At 33.1% G+C, this 24,117-nt stretch overlaps 1 protein-coding gene across 2 annotated transcripts in view; it reads left to right on the top strand.

The window, feature by feature from the left end:
* The first annotated feature begins 1,143 nt into the window (after positions 1–1,143).
* The window catches only part of BRINP3 (BMP/retinoic acid inducible neural specific 3), a 402,541-nt gene continuing 379,567 nt past the window's right edge, over positions 1,144–24,117 (top strand). The window contains exon 1 of one of the 2 annotated variants that reach the window (XM_068538551.1): positions 1,144–1,379. In XM_068538551.1, coding sequence (XP_068394652.1) covers positions 1,144–1,379 — 236 coding nt within the window. The remainder of the gene's footprint in view (positions 1,380–24,117) is intronic. The other variant, XM_068538552.1, reaches the window with a different exon arrangement.

The raw sequence follows: 24,117 nt of genomic DNA, 5'->3' as shown, positions 1-24,117 counted from the left end.
TTTTGAAAAAGTTTGGTGAGATGGAAAGTAAAATTGAAATTCAAATATTTGTAGAGTATTTTGCATAGCATATAAACTGCATCAGTTGCTTTGTGTAAGGTCATTTATACTATACCACATTGGGATGACACCTCTTTGTTACTTTGGTTTTGAATGCCTATAAAATTAATGTATGTGTTTTCATAGTTTATGTATAATCTATATTGTTTTAGTTTGTGTACGTATATGAATTTTGTAGGTATGCCTATTTATCTTATGAATAAGACACAGATGTCCATTTAAATCTTTTAAATGTCCTAGAAATAATTTAATTATGGTTCTGTTTAAATAATCAAGGAAGTTTGTCCCTAATATAGGGACAAATAGAATAATGAAAAAATAGAATAGAATAATGGAAATAGAACAGAATAATGGAAAAAATAACTGAGAAAAAATGCATACCTCCACTCCCACCCACCCCCACATCCATCCATCCACCCATCTAAATATATTGCTAGAAACAGATAAATGATAGAGGCATAGGTACACACACACACACACACACACACTTATTTATTTATTTGTTTATGTATTCTTAGACCCACAGTTTCATTCCATCTTAGTTTATCTATATTATGGAAATAACTACCTGAGTAATTTTAATCCATTTTAAAGCCTTTTTCTAATAAGTAAAGTAAACAATAAAATACATGTATTAAAATTTATAACACAATTTATTAAGTAAACATATTCAATACTTCTTTTGAAAGTGTCCAGTGTTATAAAACATTTAAGCTGAAAAAATAATTATGAGTCGACACTTCTGATAGTTGTTGCTCAGTGGGCTTTAATGATCCACTGTATGATGCTGTCCTGACAAAGCTTGCTGTAACTCAGTGACTTATTTTCCAATAAATACAAAAAGAACCAAAGTATGAAAGATACACAGCTCTGACAAAAAGAAATCATTTCAGTTTACTTATTAATCATTTTGCTATTATCTGATTTAAAACACTGATATTAGATTTTTAAAAAAGGATTTGCCACTTCAGTACCTTAATTGCTAGAAAAGAATCTTCCAGGGGCTAACTAATTGCCTGTGTGTTTTGTCTAGGTGTTGAGGGAAAGCTAAGAGAATGAAGGCTCTAAGTCCCCAGTGGAAGCATGATATGGCGGAGCAGAGCTGGTGCTGAATTGTTCTCTCTGATGGCTCTATGGGAGTGGATAGCACTGAGTCTTCATTGCTGGGTTTTAGCAGTTGCTGCTGTTTCGGATCAGCATGCCACAAGCCCCTTCGACTGGCTCCTCTCTGATAAGGGACCCTTCCATCGTTCACAGGAATACACAGATTTTGTGGACAGAAGCCAGCAGGGATTTAGCACAAGATACAAGATATACAGGTATGAAGCAAAGGGAAAGCAATTACAGAGATATCTTCCTTGAAGGTGGTGGATAACTAAGTTGCTCTAAGGGAAGTTTCAGGTGGGAAAGGGTTATTATCAGAAGGGTTATTATTGACCGTTCACATGGTAATGTTTTCTGGTTATTTAAAAGTATTTCTTGTAGATGTAACTTCTTATGGAAAAACTGGATAATGGTGACCACAAGTGCAGAACTCCCAAATTCTTGACTGCTAAACTGCCGTAAAGCAAGTTTCAGTTAACTCTGAGGCTGAGTTTATCATTTTAAATACTCAAAATTTTAAAAGGAAATTTCTTGAATGGCCTTTCCTTTCTACCTTGTATCAGGGTTTGTTACCTTTTTTTAGCTTAAATGGAAATGGTGTCTTCTACTAGTCACTGAGAAGTTGAGTCACCTCATCCTTTTTTACCTACAAGGTAATTGCACATTCAGAAGCTGGAGGAAATGGCCAGGGAATACAAAGGAAATGCAGATAAATAGGGGATGCGGTAGCAAAGGCCAAGAAAAAGGAGGAGGCTGAGATATATGGCCTTTAACTTCTACGGTTATTCTGTTTGAATCTAAATAAGTTACAGAAAAGGAGTCATACTCCACCCAAGCCTAGTGAATCCATTAAATAGAGGGGTATACAAATGGTTGCCTGAATGGATTAGATTGCCTTGATCTATGCCATAAAGAATGTTTTATGAAGGTTTTCATTTTGGTTTGTTTCTTCATGATAGAAATGTACAATTCCCAGTGATTGGTTTAGATGTATGCAGAAGCAAAACTTAGTTTTGTATTTGTGCCTGTATCTATGTAGATCCTGTTATATAAATATTTTGTTTTATATGTGCACCAGAGGGCACTGTGCTTCTGGTCTGTATGCCGTCTTTTATAAAGCATTGTGAGAAATGTATAAATCCTATCAGCCATGCATATTTACGGAAGAGACTGAGGGATACTGAACACGTTCCATAAAGCGTCACACAATTACTGCTCTGTGTGTGTGTGTGTGTGTGTGTGTGTTTAAATAAGAAATCCTTTAGTCCAGGTAGTCAGAGCCTGGTCACAAGTCTACAAAAAAGACATTCTACTTTTTTAAATGAAATGACAAATACTAAAGATTTCTTTCTGACATGCAGCAGGAAACAGTCAATATATTATGATTCCAGCTGTATTCAGTTTTACATGTGTTTGTGGGTTTAGCCAGCTTTCTTTGACAAATTGAGTGAAGCTACTTGAATTTCAGACTGTGCGAATGTCTTCTATTCCAGCATTCTTCAAGAGGATTTTTAACAGTCTGTCAAACAGGCTGATGCCAGAGCATGTCTCCATGATCTATGGGCATCTCTGTTGGGAGGTCTGAGATGTTGTCTTGTGTGTGATTGTTGTGGTTCGGCTTATCGGTTGATCAGCTGTGAGTTGCAGACATGGCTTGACATGTGTTTAGAGGTTCTAAGCTGAATGAAAGAGGCATTTTTTGGATCACCACAGTGGAAGGTAATGAAAAATAATGCCTTGGGATTTGTTTGCAAGGCTCATGCATTCCCTGTAGTTTTCATGGGACTCTATTCTTAAACATCTTCTGTAACCCTCTACTCCTCATCCTTCCTATGTCTTTACCTTTGTGGCTTGAATAAACGTGGATGGAAATTGTTTATTAATAAACAATGGAGTAAGATGTCCCTGTCCTCCTGCCTGGACCAGACTACAACTTATATAACCTTTGAAACATTGGCTAATGATGCTATGATCACTGATGGTTGCTATAAAATGGGCAATATAATATACTCATGAGGACTCTTTTGCCTTGGCACTGTGAGATATTTCATCTGTCCCACTAGTATTTCTCCAAATTTCAGAGAATGCTATCCACTTATCCATTTGATATAATGGATCTGAGTTCTTCCTGGTGATGTTGACCTTATTTTTGAGATATTAGAACATCCCAAATCCAAGGATTAGAATAGCTTCCTGGTTTTTGGCTTTATTTTTTTACTTTTGTTTTTAATATTTGTCTTAAAAATAATTATTAGAAACTTTATGTTTCACAAATGTTTACTCTAGTTATATAATTGGTGAATATCTAAGACATATAGATGAAAAATTAGTATTTTTCCATATTAAGCACTAGATTTATTATTTTAAAAGACCACATAATTTTGAAAAGTGATCAGCCAAATTCTACTAGCGCTTATTATTACTGTCATAAGCTGCTTTATGCTAGGTATTGCGTTGACATAATTTCTGAAATTCTTTAGTTACGAATGTAGAACATATTAAGCCTGTTAAAATAATTAGGTCAAATTTCTTTCAGTTGTCTGTTTTCATTTTATCTTCTTCTTCAGTAACATATTTTTCTTTTCACTTCAAATACAGAACAGCAAGATCATAACAACTGAACATTACTAGAATCATAGTCAGGGCTTAAAGAAAAAAAGTACCACTTTTTCTTGATAGGCTGCATTTTTGTCAACTGTCAAAGCTTATGTTTTAAATTGAAGTGTGTTATAAAGTATTTTTAGGTTTTATTCTGAAGCTACATTATGACATAAGAGGTGATTATTTTATGAGCAGATCATTGAATTGAAGGCCTAGAATGAGCTTGCTAACACTTAAATTTTTATTTGGTTAAATACTAAAAGTTGGATTTTCTGCTATCTTTTAACTAAAGATTGATAATGGAACTTAGGGTAGGCATTTTAAGTAAGGGTTCTCACTCTTAGAAAGTGGGCTATGCCTAGCGAAATTGTGCCCCATTTGAAGCATAGAATAGGAGCACACTTGGCCCCTTAATAAGCTGGAGCCTTGTGACTACAGTTATTATGTTCTCGAAACACCCTCAGACAGTATGCCTACCAGCAAATGCATAATTTTTGCCAGGCCGCAGAAATCCTCATTCTTTTAATAAGTTCTGGAGTTCTGGATGAGGGACACCCTTTTAGTAATCCAGACACCACTATCTTGAACCACAGATATGAATTCTAAGGTCAGATGGGTGGTGATTTTTATTCCCATAAAAGAGACATTTCACATATGTAAATCTTCAGATACGTTGCTAGAAAATAAAAGTCTTTTTTTTTTTTTTGGCCTAACTTCTACCATTCTTTGCCTAACCACATGTGCAAGTGAATTATGGGGGAAATGATGATGCTTTTCTTACAACTTTTTAAAATAATATTAAGATATGTCATATTACTACCACTTAGCTTGCTTCTTCAGAGCAATTTTTCAAAGCAAAATTTGAGTGAGAATAGGAAAAAATTGAAATAAACACGATGCCTCATGGGTCTTCCTGGTAATGTTCCCTGAGAAAAATTTTATTTAAAGAAAGACTTGGAAAGGATAAGTCAACCTAGAAAAAAATAAGTGTATGGACACTTCATGACAGGGGTTTAATGAAATAGTGTGTGGGGAAGAGGCGGGAGCTTTTGAGTAAATGGTTCTGGAATTTGGGTAGCCATATGAGAAAAACAGAAGTGAGATCTCTTTCCAGTACCATATACACAAATCTGCTTTATATGGAATAAGGATCTAAATAAGAAAGGCAAAAATATTAAGTTTCTAGAAGAAAACAGAGGAAAACACTTTCAGATATGTAAGGATTTCTTAGAATACAAGGTAGTAAACAACCAAAAAAACCTGATCAGTTCAGGTATGTTAACATTAACGGGAGTGCAGCCACCAGCAGTATCCTGGATAAATCTCCCAAGCAGAATGTAAAGTGAAAGAAGCACAACAGGAAAACTTTGCACATAGTATGATTCTATTATATGAGGTTCACAAAACAGATACAACTAATTTACACTGTTTAGATATGCATAACTGAAGACGGTTGGTAAAACCTTAAAAAACAAAAAAGCAAGGAAATGACTATAATAAAAATCATGATAGCAGTTATCTCCAAGAGGAAAGGAGAAGGATGGGATTTTTAGGGGAGAACATGAGGGATTTCTAAAATAATGACAATACTCAATTTCTTAAACTGGATAGTTGTTACACGGGTATTAATTAGACCCTAAATATTTTAGACAATTGTTCGTATGGATTTTATATTTCATAAAATAAAATATTTAAAAAGTAAATGAATATTGTGTCAGCTTTGAATTGAAAAACTGGAGTCCTCAAATTAAGTATATTAATTAATCCCTTTGAATTATTCCCCAGTTCAATATTTACTATTAAAGTTTATGAAGCCCTTTTATACTCCATAGAAATGTTCAATACATGAGTAAGATATGCCCCAATACAAAATTATATTTTGGTATATATACATACATTCTTATACAAAAGTAAAATTTTTGCTTGTTGTTGTTTACAAAGACCTTCCATTTTTTCATATGTGATTTTAACTCTAGTCTTTTATTGATGGTATTATTATATCAATTTCAAAAAGTTAACATTCAGAGATTTTAAATAGCATGTCTATAAACAGCAAATGTTAAAAAATAATTAAAACCCATATTTTAAAATTTAAATTCAATAATCATCTTACCACAATTAAAAGAAACAAAAACAAAAGCCCCTTAAAAAAAACAAACAACAACAAAAAAAAAAACAAAAAAAAACAAAAGCCCCCATAGATAACTGACTACATCTTTGGAATTAAATCTTCTGATATATAAAAACAAATCTATTGGACAGCTCGTGTTTCTTTCTATGTTCACATATATTAATCAGTTTTGCTTAGTAAATATATCCTTGATCTAATCTACATCCTTTGTTGTTGACAGAGATCTAATAAAACTGTGTTAGATTGTTACAGTCAAGGCTCCTGGTGAATCAGACCTCTCTATCTCAGCAACCTTGTGTATTCCCTCCATTATTGGCTTTGGGCTTGGCCTTCCCTTGTCAATGTGACATCAGCAAATATGATGCAAGTAGAAGCTTATAAAAGTGCTTGTGCACTGGGTTTGCCCTAAATCTGATCTGAAACCACCCTGTGAAGTTCAGTCTGGACCAGTAGAGCAGGAGAGGCCACATGGAGCAGAGAGGAACTAGGCCAGTTGATGTCCTTTGCACCTGATAGCCACCAGACAGAAACAATCACCGGATGAGTAAGTGAGGCCATCTTATGATAGTCAACCCAGCTGAACTGGTAGAAAATAGAAACCACATTAGTGACCCTAGGCATACTGGAAGAACCAAACAGCTGAGCCTAGTACTGCTCATTCATTCACAGAATCATTAAACAGACACAAAATCTTGCTCTAAGCCTCTAAGTTTTGGGAAGGTTTTCTGTGTACTGCATATAATTGATACAAGTATTTTTCGTCAGGAATATAAATTGGGCAGGTATTTATTAATGATATAAATAATGTGAAATGGTAATTATATCATTTATGAAGAGCTTTATTTAAGAATGTATACAATTTTTTCTAAACTTACAGTGCTGTGTATGCATTGTATCTGAATAAAACTGGAAGAAAAAAAAAAGAACATGGAAATAAAACTACAGAGAAGATTAAAAAAAAAGAATGTATACAATTTTTTTAAATAAAAAAAGAAGGGGATTCTGGTTTAAAATGTCTTCTAAATAGCAATTCCTTACAGAATCACTTCAAATTTCCTACTAAAATAGTATGACTCCATGGCGGTAAGGGGGACTAAAAACTCACAACAACACAATCACTATGGTTGGTATTCAACTTTCTGCCAGAATATGAGAGGCATTTCAGTGGTTATAAGAATCAATGATTAGTAAACATATTTTAATGCTTAAGATAGAGCAAGCCTAATAGTCTTGACAAAGGTGACACTTACCTTAAATACAGGTGGGAACTACATCATTCCCATCAGCTACCTACTCGAAACCCAGAGTTGTCACCTAATAGAAACTATGCAGCCCTCTCTCTACTGCTTTGTGATGTAACCAGAGTATAAATAATCATCTTTCTTTCCCACTACATATGGTGATGGCAGTTCCCAAGAATAGCGTGGTAGGTAGAGATTTTGCCAGATAAATATGTCCTATGCAATATTTGGGACATACTTATACTAAAAAATAAAAATTAAATTCTAATAAATAAGAATTTTAAAAATTTAAATTCTAATTTAACTGGTTGCCATATATTTTATTTGCAAAATCTGGCCACTCTAGGAGGAAATAAGTGATTACTGACATTGATGATTATGTATCAGTGACAAGGACTCTCAGAAGTAAATTTGGAACAGGAAAGGAAAGAGCCCAGAATGCAGTAAATAGAGTTTCTCATGCACTTTTTTGTTTAGACTGTCAGAGAAATTAATGTCCCTGTAAATCCTGCCTTAGATGAAGACAGCCACACATTGACATTTAAGCCCCAACCTCTACACTTCAGTGCACTTTCCAGCAAACCAAAGAGTGAGTGAGAAAAAGTGACACACACACTCTGTCTCTTAGCAGATCTTGGTATTGATAATCTCTCTATTCCACATGATATAAATAAAATATAATACAGTAATAGCACCTTTGGGCTTGCAGTGCATAACTGTGTGTCCATCACACTGTAGGGAGGTTATCCTCACTGAAGGAAGAAAGAAACAAATAAAAAAGGGCAGAACAAAAGAAATAAAGATTTATCATAAAGATTCGGTGGAAGAGATCGCCACTTTATGCTCCTTCCCCGCCATTACACACATACACAAGCATATACACACATGCATGCTTGGTCTTATCAATAGGTTGTAAGAAACTATGACATCTACAAAACAGAAAAGATGGTAAGGAAAGAATACTTTGAAAATAAAAAGGAATTGTGTAGTGTAAGGTAATACTGCAAATAAATTAAATTTAGCAACAGGAATAAAATCCACATTAAAAACCATGACACACAGAGTTAAGTGTAAAAACTACAAATATGGTTATGAAGTTGCATGGAAATGTTAAAATACAATTCTTGGAAGAGACAGTATTTAACATGAAAGATAGTGATTAAGTTTAAATCATTTGGGTTTATAAGCTCAGACGATATAAATAAATATCTAGAAGAAGGGCCATGTTAAAGATTGAGTATAATCTTTGAAACATTTAAGTGGAGAGTTAAAATTTATATTTATTTAAATCCTGAAAATAGGAACTGGAAAAAATAAGTTTAAATGTTATTGCAAACCTTAAGGATAAAAACAGGTAGATATGAAAAGCAGCATTATATCTTAAATTTCCCTGCTACATATGAAAACAAACATACAAAAATTTAAAGATTAAATAAAGATTATTTATTAAAGATTAAATAAGATTAAATAAAAATGATAAACATAACTTAAAACAAGGTGACTGCAGAAAAGTATATGTTAATGTTAATAATATGTTAATAAGTTAATGTAATGATTGTAAATATTTCAAGCTCTGAAAATAACTATTGTAATTGGATTAAAACATTTACTTAAATATGCTACTTATAACAAAGTCACCTAAAACAAAATTACACCTAGGAGAAAAGGCCATAAAATGTAAAAAGATGATCAATTATCTTAAAATCCATATAATACTACCTAATGAATAGTATATTATACTAGATCTTCTAAAAGCAATTGAAAAAAATATAACTGTAACATGAGATTTTAATTTACCATTCTTATTCTGCATGGATAAAATAGACCACAAAAAAAGTAGTGTAGGGGTGGGGAAAGGCAGATAATTTGAGTATTGAATTTAGTACAATTGTACCAAATTTTGTACTAAACATGTATACTTCTTAAGAACATACATGGGATACTTATAAAAAAACTTTAAACACAATATATCCCTACATTTTAGGGGTGTTGAAATGTAACCACATAGCCTTAAAATGAATTATTCAGAATGTAAATTTAAACCAATTCAACTATTGGCTCATAAAATTGCAAATTCAAAAATATTTAATGTCATTAAATATGATTTATTTTCAAAGATATTGAATATTATGAAAACTTCTTTCCTATTCTTTCAATTACAAAGTTAAATAAAACATACAAAAACCCCAAAAGTTAAAAACAGAAAGTAGGGTTCATGATTTTTCCCATGATCTTATTTTTTTAGTGTATAAACATGCAGGATATAAAGATTACAAGTAAATGTTTCCAATGTATCACTGGTTGGAAAGTTTTATAGATTTTTCCTTACATTTTCTATAATGAGTATGTGGAATTCATATGATCAGGCAAAATACTAAATGTCATTAAAATATTAAGATGAGACATACGTTACTTGAAAAACCACTTCCAAATAATTAACAGTAAAATTATGAGAATTTACCAGGATTATTTAAATAAAAGTTTTTAAAGATGAAGTATATTCTCTCTTTGAGCGTTAACACCTAGTTTAAAAATAATTGTAATAAAACAGCTTTATATCACAAGTAAGAACTATAAAATGAGTCAGTAGTGTTCTATGGAACATATATATAGTGTAGACTAAGAAAAGGGTAAAGATGGAACTAAATACTGTGCTTTCATTATGTGATTGTGCTTTCACGTGTCGTTTAATTTTCCAGACAACCCTCATATAAAAATTCCCAATTTACAGATTAACAAAATAAAAACATAAACCTGTTGCCCTTTTGTTTACCCCTCCTATCCCTGAATATCTGTCCTTAAACTTATGATATTGCTCTAAAATCACCTGTTGACTCCTCTGAACTATGAATGCCTTGGAGGCAGGACCTTTCTGCTTCCTATTTTATATATAAATTTTATATACCTTATTTTATTTCTATATTTTTATTTGTCATTATATTCCTAGAGAGAGCAGTTGCTCAGTCATCAAAAGCGTCGGCTTTAGATTTGGGCTGCTTGGTTTCAAAGCCAGCGCTCATCCCATTGAAAATATCCTCTCTTGAATGTAAGCAGGGAGACACGAATTGTTTCTGTCTTTGTCACTAACCAACTCAGATTTAGAAATTAATTTCTCAGACCTCAGTATCCTCTTTTGTAAAATTAAGGGTGCTCTAGATCTCTAAAGATCTTTTGTATTATAAACTTCAAAGCTTGTAAACCCAAAAGCAAAATGGAAAATATCAGAACAAATACATGGCATGAAAACAAAAATCAACTCTTGTTAATTCTTCTATCTGCATTCTTCTGTCTTTTGTAAAAGTTACTTATAAATGCTTTTAAAAAATAATATCTAAGAATGTCTCATATTACTGTGTTCACTTGTACTTAAACATAAATTTTGTAATAATTTCCCTTTTCTTCATCACTCCAGTTCTTTTCTATTTTGTATATGTTATATTGAAGAGGCTATACAGAGAATAAAGCTATTTTTCCTAGTTGGTTGATTTTCCATAAATCCTTCCATTAGTCTGTTAGCACACTTTACAGTCAGTGATAAATTAAGGAGAGTATTCTAGGTAGTGATTTTATTAATAAATAACCTAAATTAATTGAATACATCTATTAAACAACTCTATTTACATCTCTAATTTTGAGATTAAACCATAAAATAAATTTAAATTTTTGTTACTTAATTCTAATTCATAATCAAATATGCATATGAATTCATACTTTATTCTTTAGTTGACGTTGGAAAAATTTCAGTCAGGAATAAAATAGAAATATTAATTCAAGGCTTTAGGAATTATCGAATTTCAGGAAAGCTAGTTCTTAATGAGGACTGTATTATAATCTCATGATCATAAATAAAATACATGCTTTGTAACAATTAATAGAATTTATAAATAATAATATTTAGTCTAATAGTGCATTCATGTTTGTTTCTAATAAAATGAAAAAATGAACAGAACTCCTAGTTCACACAATTATTTACAAAAGAGGAAATAACAATTATGATTTTTTGGCATTCAGACAAATAAATTATTTGATTAATTCTCTCTCTAGTTTCATCTTACCAAGCATTCTGATACTTCACAGCCTTTATCTCTGTGGTCTTCTTACAAATTTAATTGCCAAAATTATCAGTGTTGTTTTCTTTTGCTATCATTGTTCTGAAGCATTTGAATTGCTAACATGCATTTTTTTTTTTTTTTTATTGAGCACTATTCCAAAAATGCAAAATTTTAAACTAGAGAAAAAAGCTGAGTAATATTAGTTTTTTTAGGGGTTTCCTTGGCTTTTTCCTTGAGTGTGTGTGTATTGTGTGTATTTAAAAGGACTGTTATGAAAAAAAAGTCATTTGCATTATATTTCTCATTGTAAGTAAGAAAAGGTCCTAAAAAGGCATTTATTATGTCTTCTCTGCTTTAATATAAAATAAAGTAATTGCTATTTAATTGCAATATTTTAAAAAAATTTCCAACTTTTAAAATATTAGTCGTAAAATTAAGATTAGGTTATTATCTCTTTTATTTTAACAAGCATGTAATATGAATTACAGTAAAAGATTACTCACCTTCATATTATACCTTCCAAAGTTAAAGCTGAAATTTATACTGAATATTTATAGTTTTTAATAGAGTTTATTTATTCAATATCTATAATTAAATCATTCTTTTATGGAAGTAACAAGTTTTATTTTTTTGAAATTGCTTTTTCTATAAATTGCTTATTTTCCCCATTATTTTTGACTGGAATCATAATTCCATAATCTGCCTTAAGTTGTAAAAGTTATCCAGTGAAATTCATTTGGCCTAGAGAAGAGTTTTACATCAATTAATTAGTAATATTTATTAATGGAATTTGCCTCAGACTGAAGTGATATATGAAATACATAGATATTCAGCAAATGTTGGTTGAAAAAAATTACTCAGAGTGTTCATATAGTCTTAATTTCCGTTTCATCTATTTCTCTAAATATTCCAGTAAAAAAAGGCAATGTAAAAAATGTACTATTTATTATATCAAAAAAACTTAATATTTATTAATAAACCATTTTAGTTTAAGTGTAAAAGCTTGTAACCTTGATTATAGGCACAGGAGACATTTTCATGCTCTTTGCTTACTATTAAACAATTATTAAAGCTTTTCTGAATGTTTTACCCATAGTCAAGAAACAGAGATTCCACAATATTTGGAAGTAGTTCACTTATGTAAAAGTTTACTGTGAAGCATCAGTACCTCAAAACCTCACTGTGTATGTTCCACAGACATATGATTACTTTTGTGTCTGTCTCTACTTTTTTTTAGTAATCTTCCTTTTCCACAGAGGTGCAGGCTCCATGTTCTCTTCCTTTTTGACACAGTTGAAAAGAGGCAGAGAGAATGGCCTTGCCATTCATTTGCAAGTCCTTTTTCTAACAGACATTTCCTTGGCTGCTCACTTAAATAGATATTAGCAGCTCACTAATTAAACTACCTCCCTGTCAGCCTGAAATTAGCAAAGGCTTTGTTTGTCTGTGGCCTTGTGTGCTGTCCTATCTTAAAGACACTACTATTATCCCAAAGCAGAATAGAACATTAGATTTAAATAAACACACCCATTTAAAGTTATAAAGTATTTCCTCACAAAATGTAATCTTTCAAGGATTATCCATTGTATAAAAAGTGTTTTTTATAGTCATCACTAAATTCATTACACATAAGAATACTTTTTCACATTTATTATAAAAAACAAAGGGATAATAACTTTCTTTGCATTTATCTTTTCAGAAGATAGACTGATTTAAACATAAAATCAAAGATTCGAACAATTAAAAATGCTCTTAATATTCATCTATTCAAGTTAATGATATTTAGCTCATGCTGTATAATCTCCATCTATAATATTACTGTCAAGTGGTCATCAACCCTTTCTTTAAATGTTTCCAATGATTGAGAACTCACTCCATCCCAAGACAACTGAATCAGTGGATGAACACTTATGACTCTTGGGAATGCCTTCCTGGTGAAGAGCCAGAATTTGTGAGCTTGCATCTTCTAACTACTGTACCAAATCTACCTCTTCATCGTTTATTTACATCATAGTACCCAGGTGTGCTATTAATCTTTAGTTTTGCAGAAATCATACTGCTCTGTGTATGGCACAGTTTGACTCTCCTACAACTGAGAGGACTGCGTGTGTGTCCACATGTCATTGAATGTAATATAAAAACATTTTGGCCCCATTTGACAGATCTATCAAGAATGTTCTGTTCTTGAACATTGTAATCCAACATCCGCTTGTATTTCAAATCTGCACATTTGAAAAGAATGTCTCATATATATTCATTTGCATTAGTGATAAAAAATTATAGATGAATAAGAGTGAAAACAGAGCTCTCAGCCACATCATGAGAAACCCTCCAACTCGATAAATTTCGGTTTTTGTAATGCTCAAAGCCCTTTATCAACAATTTCAAAATCCCAAAGTTCTGAAGATGAGCCTTTTTTCTCTTAGCACATTTGGTTTCAAAACCTGCCCTGCCCTGGACAGACGTGAGGCTATAGTTTTTATTTTTGTACTTAATGCAAATATTCATATGTTGCATTTTAGGGACAAAATGGGTTGATGGTTTATGGGTTGATGGTTTAGACTCCACTGAGGATATAACATAAGGTATATATACCTTATGCTATATATACCTCATTTTCCCTCTAAAGTCTGAAAAACTCTGAACTCAGATGCATTTGACCTCAAGGACTTCAGATAAAGCCCTGTGGCTCTGTATTAACTTCCAGGCTTTTCTCCAGCTTCCCTATTAGGATATTACTTTTGACCCTGTTAAAACACTAACAAGGCACAGTTGGATCCCACAGGGTGTGCTTTGTGGCCTCAGATGTGCTGGGCAGGGAAGGAGTAAGTGCGAGTCTAGATGGAGGGGCTGGGAGAGGGTGATCTGGGATGTGCTGAGTGTCTGGGGAGGCTCAGAGGACGGGGAATGGAGCCTGAGGTGCTGTTGCTGGCACCTCTCTTCCCAGAGGGAGCCTGATCTTGTGGGATATCAGGAGTTATACCGGGCAGCAGAGGATTCCTGGGATGAGAACCACTTGGGTACCCCGGGTGCCAGAGGCCCCTGGTCCCAGACTCATCTGTAAGGAGCCTGGTTCACACCACTTATCAAACAAACCCCAATCCTCCTCCACACCTCCCCTATAACCCACAGATATTTTACAGAATACTGACTTATTTGTTGATCTATTAGGTTAAAAATGCCATCTATGGAGGAAATTAAACAGATTTTCCTATTCTTCATTTTCTAACTTTTCAAACATGTATGAAATGCAATCTAGGACACTCCTTTTCCATTTTAAACATTGAAATTATATTTGCAAATCCTTATTTTTAGGTTGTGACCTTGTAATCCTTATACTCTATTGAAAAGTTTTTAAATCTGTTTTTTTCATTTGACCTTTAACTTAGAGTTAAACTACTTATTTTTGGGCATTATATTGATTTAATCCTGCTCATAGAATAGAGAGATAAAAGGAACGAAGAGTAGGATAGAAAATGAATTGGCATTATAGAACTAAGGTTTCAGGCCTGTATCTGTCATTTAGTTTTTGTGTAAACATAAAATTGTATCACCCCTCCTTGTCTGTGAGTCCTCATCTAGTAAATGAGGATGACAGGAAATTCTGTAAGCTTATTTCTCACCATGAGATTCCATTGAAGCAAAGTCCTTGCTGGTGTCTTTTTGACAGAAGCTATTTCATAAATGTTAATGATCATGAAGGATTTTATCACTGCATATAGAAATTAAATGTTTGTAAATATGTCGTAGAACTGACTGCATAGTTTTTCTTTAGGATCAATATTTGAATTTGTTTTGAGCATAGTTTTGTGATTTAAAGACTTTTACTTAGTGAACATCGTGTCTGAACATAAAGATCTCAGATTTTTCTAGAATTTCTAAAGTTCATGTGTAATTTTTCAAGATAAATAATCTTAGTTGCTTCTAAAAGGAGAATGATATTGAAATAATCTAAGATACATGAATTAAAAACTTAAATCTGTTGGAAGGTAAAGAAATTTCCATTGTTGACCCTGCCATGATAATTTAGTTACTATGTAGTTTTAGCAAATCATGTGAGATATTTTTTTTTATTTTATAAAGAATCCAAATAGTTGCTTCCTGTAATCAAACTCTAAACATTCAATGAATGCATTTTACATTATATTTTAGCTTTCAAAAATGCTTTTTGGTATCTGCTTAAGGAATTGTAGTCTACTAAGATTCTTAAATGTTATGTTATATTGGCATATTTCAGATTAAAGCAGTTTGATTCAAAGTATTTTTCTGAAAAAACTAAGGCATTGTGAGTATTCCTTTCATTTCACCAATGGAAAAAAAATTCAAATGAGAGTAAAAACATTGGCTCGTGACACGGGAACTTAATACCTTGAGTCCTGTTTTTGTCCCTATTTATGGACTCAGGTGTCTTATTAGAGGAAACAGGACTTATTGTTGATATGATATGAGGTTAGTATTATATTTCATAAGACAGATTCTCTACTTCTATTTCTGGTATCTTAACCATCAAAATTGGGCTCATGCTTTAGCCCTTCCTTGGCACTCTTCACATTTTGAGTTTTACTGTTCAGGCCTTACATTCAGGTTATCTTCTTTCTGCTTCTGGCCTCAGTAATACTCATAAATTAGATCATCAAACAGTTAAACATCTTTCTACCATTAATTCATTCAGAATACACACACACTCACACATGCACATATACACACACATCTTATTATAGAAAATAGTAATGAACTGGTACTTCTGTCTTAGAAGAAACTTTTTTTTTTTTAACTGAGGCATAATCGATATATATATATACAATTGATTATATATATGCTTGATTATATTAGTTTCAGATGTACAACATTATTATTTGATATTTGTACACATTGCGAAATGGACGCTATGATAATTCTAGTCAACAGTCATCACAATACGTAGTGACAAAATTTTTTTTCTTGTGATAAGGGCTCTTAAGATCCACCTTCTCAGCAACCTCCAAACAAGAAATACAGTATTATTAACTATAGTCACCATGCTGTACATTAATCTTGATCTGGATTTTGACATATCCCTTATATTTGGTTAAATATAAAGGAGTCTTATGCCATGCTTTTGTTATTTTAAACTTCAAAATAAATTAAAACTGGAAACTAAAACCACATTAGGGTACTGGAATTATATAAAAACACTTTATATTAATATAACCAATTTCAGCTGAAATAGTCTTCATTTCTTCTTTATTGGAATATTCATATGAACATCATGCCTACTTATGAGCAAAACATTTTTCTTTCCTTGGAAGAGTAAAAGGTAAAGTGTACGGGAAGTCACTTTCACCTTTACGTCTGCTGCCCTGAATTATTTCAGACTCAAAAGGAAAGAAACATACTCACTTCCAAGCCTCTCTCATTCTGTGTCTTCACACACACACACACACACACACACACACACACACACACACACACCCTCTGAATATGGTACCATTAAACAAAGTAGATAGAAGGTATGACTTCAAATCAGAAAAGACTTGGCCACTTCCTACTTTGCCATAGGCAACCAGGGCAAAAATGAATATAGGTAAATCTCAAAAGTCTAGTGAAATTGGTCTCTGGAATCTGAGATTGGTGGATCCTGTAAAGAACAAGGAACTCCTACAACAGGGCTGGCGTTAACCTGTCTTTTACTCCTGTGTCACTTAGATTGCATTGATAGCTAAGAGTGCGTCACTGTTAACCTTTCTTGGGAGGAAACGTCTATTCTTGGTGAGTGCCCTGCTCCTCAGTGGCAGGGGTAATGACCTGTTTGTATCTGTGCTGGACCAGCACGTATCTCAGACAAAACTGCTGTTCACAATTCATTTAAGGAGTTGGATTTAGTATATACCAGCATTTTCTAAATGTGGATGGAATCTTTGTGAAAATCATCCCAGTAGTTTTAAACATGAAGGTACATAAGGGATTTCATGTAAAAAGGCCTCAATCTCAGCATAGGCTACCAGTTTAATCTAACAACGGAGTTCTACCGGTAAAATGTAAGTTTCCCCAAAGTAAGGACATATGTCTTTTTGACAAAGTAATTCTGAAAATATTGTTAATAAACACTTCTGTGGCCTTGATTTTAGTACAGTTTACGTACAGAGAGGGGTGATAAGACAGAGCAAGAGAAGAAGAGAAATAGAGACTCGTTATAGGGTCATCTAGTGTCTAAAATGAATATATGGCTTAAAATTATATTTAGGGTTCATTTCTATGTTGTTTTATAACAAAATAACAATCTTTTGGTTACTTTTGTAATTTTTGTTGAAACATCTAAAGGTTGTACTTAATATTATACAAGGATCAAAAAGTGATTCTAAAATAACTCTTGGACTTTGAAGAGATCTTAGGGATTATTAATTTGGAATCTCCTCATCTTACAGTTTTGATTTTATTATAGTATCTTGAGGAGTGAAGCATATACTTTCACAAAATACCTCTATATAAGTGTGGCCCCCTAAATTTGTTTTAGCATGACTTCTGTAGTTGCACTATATATCTTACAAGGAAAAAAATTATAATAAAATCCTGTGGAGCATTATGTTTTTAAATATTTACTTCTCCTCAATGTATTTTATTGTCCACAGTTTATTAATGGAAAATTAAATGGATTAGTTATATTTTGATATAATTTTAAATAAATCATATACTAAGAAATCATTAAACATTTTCAAATATAACCACAAAAATTACCTAAACAAATAATAAAATTGTTGAATGCTGGCTTCCAAAAGTATTATCAAAATAACCCTTTGATACAACAAAGCTGATTTTATTCCTACCATCATAAATGAGTGTTTCTATAATAGAGATTAAATAGTGTCTCAGAGAAGAGAAGGTAGAGTTGGAATATTTCCACTTTCATTTAAGTGGATCTTTCAATGTGGGTAGTGAGAGGCTTGGATTGGATAAGAACTGGATAGAATTGGATAAGGATCCTGGCTATACTAGTTTAGGACTAATGGACAGAGCAAAGGGAGGATTTTGAAAACAGGTGTTCAGAGTATTGGTAATAAACTATTGTTTGATGCTTTCAGTTGAGGAGTATATAAGTCTGTCAGGAAGATCCTGCAATGGACAGTACGGTTATTTGTAACTTACTTTCCTGGGTAAGAATTTTCTGGAATAATAAGGTTATATTGATGAAGATGTTAGTGTTTGCACAGAGGTGGTTCTGTCTCAGAACTCTGTTGTTTATTGGAGACGGACAAAAAGTATCTCAGAAAGGTAAAATAAATTACCTATTGTCTTATACTGTATCTCTTTGGTGAGCAAAAGACTAGAGCCCAAGTATTTTCATATATGATGGGCCGTCTTGGCATTTTGCTGAAGAAACCAAGTCCAAGAAACTTTCTCTAGCAGATTTCACCTGCAGTTCCTAGCCTAGCAAGTGAGGTCATCTAAATTTTTAATAAAAATTTAATAATATGAAAAACACTATAAAAGCAAGCAGCCACTTTAAACAATACTGGTTATACAGAACTCGTTGAGCAGTTCTCAGTTAGGTGAAGATTTGTCTTCATTAAAAGGATAGAATTTATATATCTTATATTACAATAAGATATATTATATCTTACATATATATGTATATATACACACATGTACACATACATACATATCTACACACATATGTACATATATACACATATGTACATACAATACATGCATACATATACGCATATAATATATATATATTATATATGTGTATTATATATTACAATATATCTTATATTGTAATTGTTTATCTTACAGAATTATCTGAGACTGTCAGCTTCCTGAGAGCAAATATAATATCCTGTTTATCGTAGTTCCAGTATGTAGCACAGTCTTGCACATAATATATGCTCAATAAATACAATAAATGCTTCCACCAGATGGCACTGAGCGCCTGTAGTTCACATCAAGTCATTTGCTTGTTTGCAGCCACAGACAACTGAGCCCACTAAGTCTCATGATTCTGTTTGCTTAATAGGATTTTCAGTCAAACATATTGCTCTATATTTATTATATTGCACAGGACAAATTATTCAGATAATTTTTTTAGGAACAGACAATTTTATTTAAGAACAGAATTTTAAAAAATGAATTATTAAGCACTATTATTTGTCTCACATATTTGCCATTTATAATTCAAAGATGTTAGATGCAAATTTGGATCTCCTTTTTGCTCTTCTTTTGGGAATGATAATTTAGTCTGGGTAAATTTATCCTGTAAGGTACTGGTACCATTTATCTAAGAAAGTCATGGAATTATTGGCCTTCTAGGAAAGATTATTGGCCATATAAATTTCAGGATCTTTAGCTCTAGAATTGTCCACCCAAAAATTGATGTAAGTACACCAGGACAAAGACAAAACGAAATTTCATGCTTCTTCTGATTCGAAAATACTTTAATTCCCATTTATCTATATCTAACTAAGGTAAATTATTTCCCCAATCCATGCATGTGTTAGAAGATTATTTTATAAACAGGGTATGACTTTCATAGACATATATGATAAACGCATGCAAAAATTTTATTTAACTCGCTAATTAATGGGGAACTAGTAAGAACTTATAACTGGTTCAAAGAAGAATTCAATCAGGAATATAGAAATGAATTTACAAATAGTAAATAGTAAGTAGTAACTAGTAACTAGTTTATTCCATGGTGGAGAGGGTAATTAATTGTCTACCTTACAAAAGCTATTTGCATGTCTATGAACAAGAGTCATTTGCATTGCTTTCAGTTATCTAAAACTTGCAGAGTTGTGAAAAGCTCAAAGGCTATGGAAAGTGCAGAGTCCTCATAGAATAAAATAACCCTAAAAGGTGTGCTTGGGCAATGCCACATTTTCCACTGAAGACACCCAGTAATATTTCTGGTGTATTTCAAAATCATTTGTATTTTGTTCCTACACTCTCCCCTTACTCCCTCTGTGATCATAAAAATCTAAATGTGAGATTCTTGATTGCAAAAAGGTCTGCATTTTTTGGTTTGGCCTGACTATTTATACAGGTGCAGCATGGATGTTAATTTTCTAAAGAGGCCTTGAATTTGCTTGCAATACTAGAGGTATACAATATTGAGCAATCATTAAGGCCACAAATTTAATTTCTGTCTGGCTTTTAAAAGCCTTTTTCTATCCCAATACTTGGACGCCAAGTCCAAGAAACTTTCTCTAGCAGATTTCACCTGCAATTCTTTGCCTGGCAAGGAGAAACCTTCCTTACCACTTACAAGCCTTGAACCTTGGAAGCCAAGTATTAGGCTAATTTTCTTGGAAAGGCTTTGTGAGACTTGGTCCCATAAGGACAGCCACCATTTGTTTCTTTTTTTTTTTTTTCTTTGTGGTTATGAAAGTGATCTATAGTGTTTAATATTGGAAATGTAACAGTGAACAATAACGGGTTAATTTAAGTAAACATTCCATGGCACCATTTGTTTCTTAAGTAAGAAACCTTGTTATTCCACTAATATGACACTTCAATAAGGCTTTGATTATAAAATTGAGTTGCTGAATTAAATCCTGGTAAGAAAGAGGGAAGATTTTTACTGACCAATGCGAATAAATATATTGTTTTGAAAAGAAGACAGCAAGAGAGATTCTGAATTCTGAAGGGTCAGTGAGAATCAGATGTCATTTAAAAAACTTTCATTTTAGTTTGCGAAAGCATAGATTATAATACTGTTGTGGGTTAGGTAGCTCAAGAAGATAGACTTCCTTCTATATCTAGAAGGCTGAGCATTAAAATAAAATAACAAATAAGCAACTATAAAACAATTTTTCTCATCTCTTCACTTATTCCTATGTAATTATTTTTTGGTCTGCTGGATCTTGGGTTAGCAGTCTCAGGAAGCTATATGCTTCTCAACTAAAGAAGTGTTCTGAAAATCCTGACACAGTCCACTGACAAGATCTGAAAGTTGTCCAAGTGATGTCTATTCAGAACCCTTACCCAATTTTTTTTTTTTTTTTTTTTTCTTCATTGCTGCACAGAGGCTCTCTCAAGTTGTGGCGAGCGGGGGCTACTCTTCATTGCGATGCACAGGCTTCTCATTGTGGTGGTTTCTCTTGTTGTGGAGCATGGGCCCTGAGCGTGTGGGCTTCAGTAGCTGTGGCACGTGGGCTCAGTAGTTGTGGCTCGTGGGCTGTAGAGTGCAGGCTCAGTAGTTGTGGCGCACAGGCTTAGTTGCTCCGCGGCATGTGGGATCTTCCCGGACCAGGGATCGAACCCATGTCCCCTGCATTGGTAGGTGAATTCTTAACCACTGTGCCACCAGGGAAGTCCTGTTTATTTTTTAAAGTGTCAAAAGTTTGAAGTGTCTGGTTCATAACTGTTCTACAAGTCTCTGAGTCTGTCGCTTTTTGTTAAAGATACAAATTCTGGCTTGTAGTTAATAGTCCTTTCTTCAGACCAGCATCAGAGTAAAACAAAATCTATCTGTAGATGATAGAGTTTTAAAACGGCTCCTGTTAGTTCACTACTAGTAACTTTGAAATGGCAAGGAAATTTATTTATGTGGCATGCAAACAGTAAAGCCACTCCAAAAAAAAAAATAAATATTGTCCTTACTATTTTCTTCATCTAAAATAATCAAGGGTGTAACAAAGTCATTATTCCATAAACTAAGAAAGGAGGCTCATTGAACTGAACAAATTCTTCAAACGTTTAACACATTTCATAGCTTTCCAGGCTTGGGTGTTATAAAACAAGACAAATAAAATTCACTTTCCAAGTTTTGTCCTTCATTATGCGTGTTCATATTCTGGATCTGACATTTTCCTTTAAGACAAATCTCAGGTCTTCTGGAGGTCAAAGCTAATTACATAAAAATGCTAAGACATTATTTACATTAATGTAAAATGCATTCATCTTTCTATATTTAGATGAATCAATCAATATATAATTAAATATTTCTCAAGTTTTAATCTCTAGTATAGGAATTACCAATCATTATAACTCACATGGACAAAAACTCTTTAGGATTCTCAATAAGTCTTATGAGTGGAAAGGAGTGCCATGCCAAAACAAACACACACACACACACACACACACGCACACAGCCAACAACCACTGCTTTAGGGCAAAACTAATTTTTCCTTGAAAAACAAAAACACATACACAATTATATTTCTCTGCCACTCTTGCTCCTAGTGTGGTCTCTACCACTTATATAAATTATAACTTTTAACCAAAGTAACTAACTTCTATTTCACTGAAATCTGGAATATGGATGATTGAGAATTTCCTGTCATATACAAACTATTTGGACAGACTAGCAAAGCACATGACTATACATAATTCTGCTTCTTATAGTACATACATCCCTTTTTCACTTTTTTTAAAGCGGCAAGAATTAACATTTCCATTAACATGACCAAAAGATATAGCCTTTATATTGTAAATATAAATAAGGAGCACAAGTACATAACGGGGCAATTACAAGAATGATGTCTAGCTACTCACTAGATAATCGGAGGTCAGAAGACAATGGAATGGGGTAGATTGACAGATAGGATAAAATGTTATCAGATTGTGACCCTTGCTGTAAGGGAAAGAAATGGGGAGAACTGAGAGGGGAAAGCTGGGGAGGGAGGTATTAACAATGATGATAGTAAGGAGTGATAGTTCTAAAATGTGATACTTGAACTGAGATCTGACAAGTGAGCATGCACCATAGAAAAGCTACAAGGAGAAAGAATATCCCAGGCAGAGGAATTGCAGTCATTCATCAGAGAAAGGGCTTGGAAGACCTTGGAAAATCAGGTTCGTGGTGTTAGATGAGGTTAGAGAGACCTAGAAGCTCGATCTTGCGGCTTTTGAATGCCAGAGTTGACTTCAGGTGTATATTCTAAACACAAGGAGAGAATGTTGATAGCTTGTAACCAGAGGATAGTGGTTAATCTGATTTACTTTTTTGTTTTGTTTTGTTTTTTTTGATTTACTTTTTAAAAGATTATTTGGCACCATGAAGATAATGGATTAGGGAGCAAATATCAGTAGAAACAAGGATAGCAGCTGTGAGACTTACAGTAGTATAATGAAGAATAGATAAAGATGTGGATCCAGGGTAGTAATAGAATACATGTAAATTTCTCCACTTCTTTAGTTCTAATTTGGAACAATATTCCTAACTTCTCAATCCATTAGGGGTGATCCTGTTAACAAAACAGCATATTCTAAAATGTTTGTTAGTCTGTATCTCTTCCTTTTAATAAATTTGATTGATTTATTCATGTTTATTCAATGGGTCATATAAAGTATGTGTTTTTCAGAAAAATTAAAAGCAAACATTGTAAACTATGTTCATAAATTAACACAAACAAGTCATCTTTTGCTGCTGTCCCAAATACCGGATGTGACCAATATCTGTGAGTTGTTGGTAAGTTTCAACATCTGGAAGGTTAATGCTGCAGGTCTATTCCTAATTCTCATAGCAAATGCAAGAATTTCCTCAGATGGATTAAAGTAGATTTCATCTGGGAAGTATGAAAACAGCTTTATGCCTCTATTTAGTCCTGTGGAGGCAAAACCTTTAACAACCACTTGCCACCTCTTGTAACAGGCAGTAGAATTGCCAGCAAAAGCAGATAGTTCTTATCTTATTTAAGAAGTGTTCTGCCCTGAAGCCCCATGCTTCTTCATTGTACTGTTGACTTTAAAATTAATGGCAGTTGTCATTAGGCAAAGGATAAGTTTATTCGAGGTAACAGAGGAATTGCAAACTATGGTGCACCACGAGCAAGTCCAAGGAGAGAAAAGGGAGGCTAGTTTTTATTACGTAGGTTCTTGGAAGAAGTTGTTTTGAACAAAAGTTCATTGGAGGAGAAGGAGAGTTCAGGGTTGTGGCAGTTTCACATTGGTTGCAAGTAATGAGCAGTTTGCTCTGAGGAGTGAGGTAGTCTTTCTTCCTTTGGCTATG

Source organism: Eschrichtius robustus, chromosome 3, assembly GCF_028021215.1.
Source record: "Eschrichtius robustus isolate mEscRob2 chromosome 3, mEscRob2.pri, whole genome shotgun sequence".
Lineage (NCBI taxonomy): Eukaryota > Metazoa > Chordata > Mammalia > Artiodactyla > Eschrichtiidae > Eschrichtius > Eschrichtius robustus.
The sequence above is the reverse complement of the archived record's forward strand: the minus strand, read 5'-3'. Positions and strand labels throughout refer to the sequence as shown.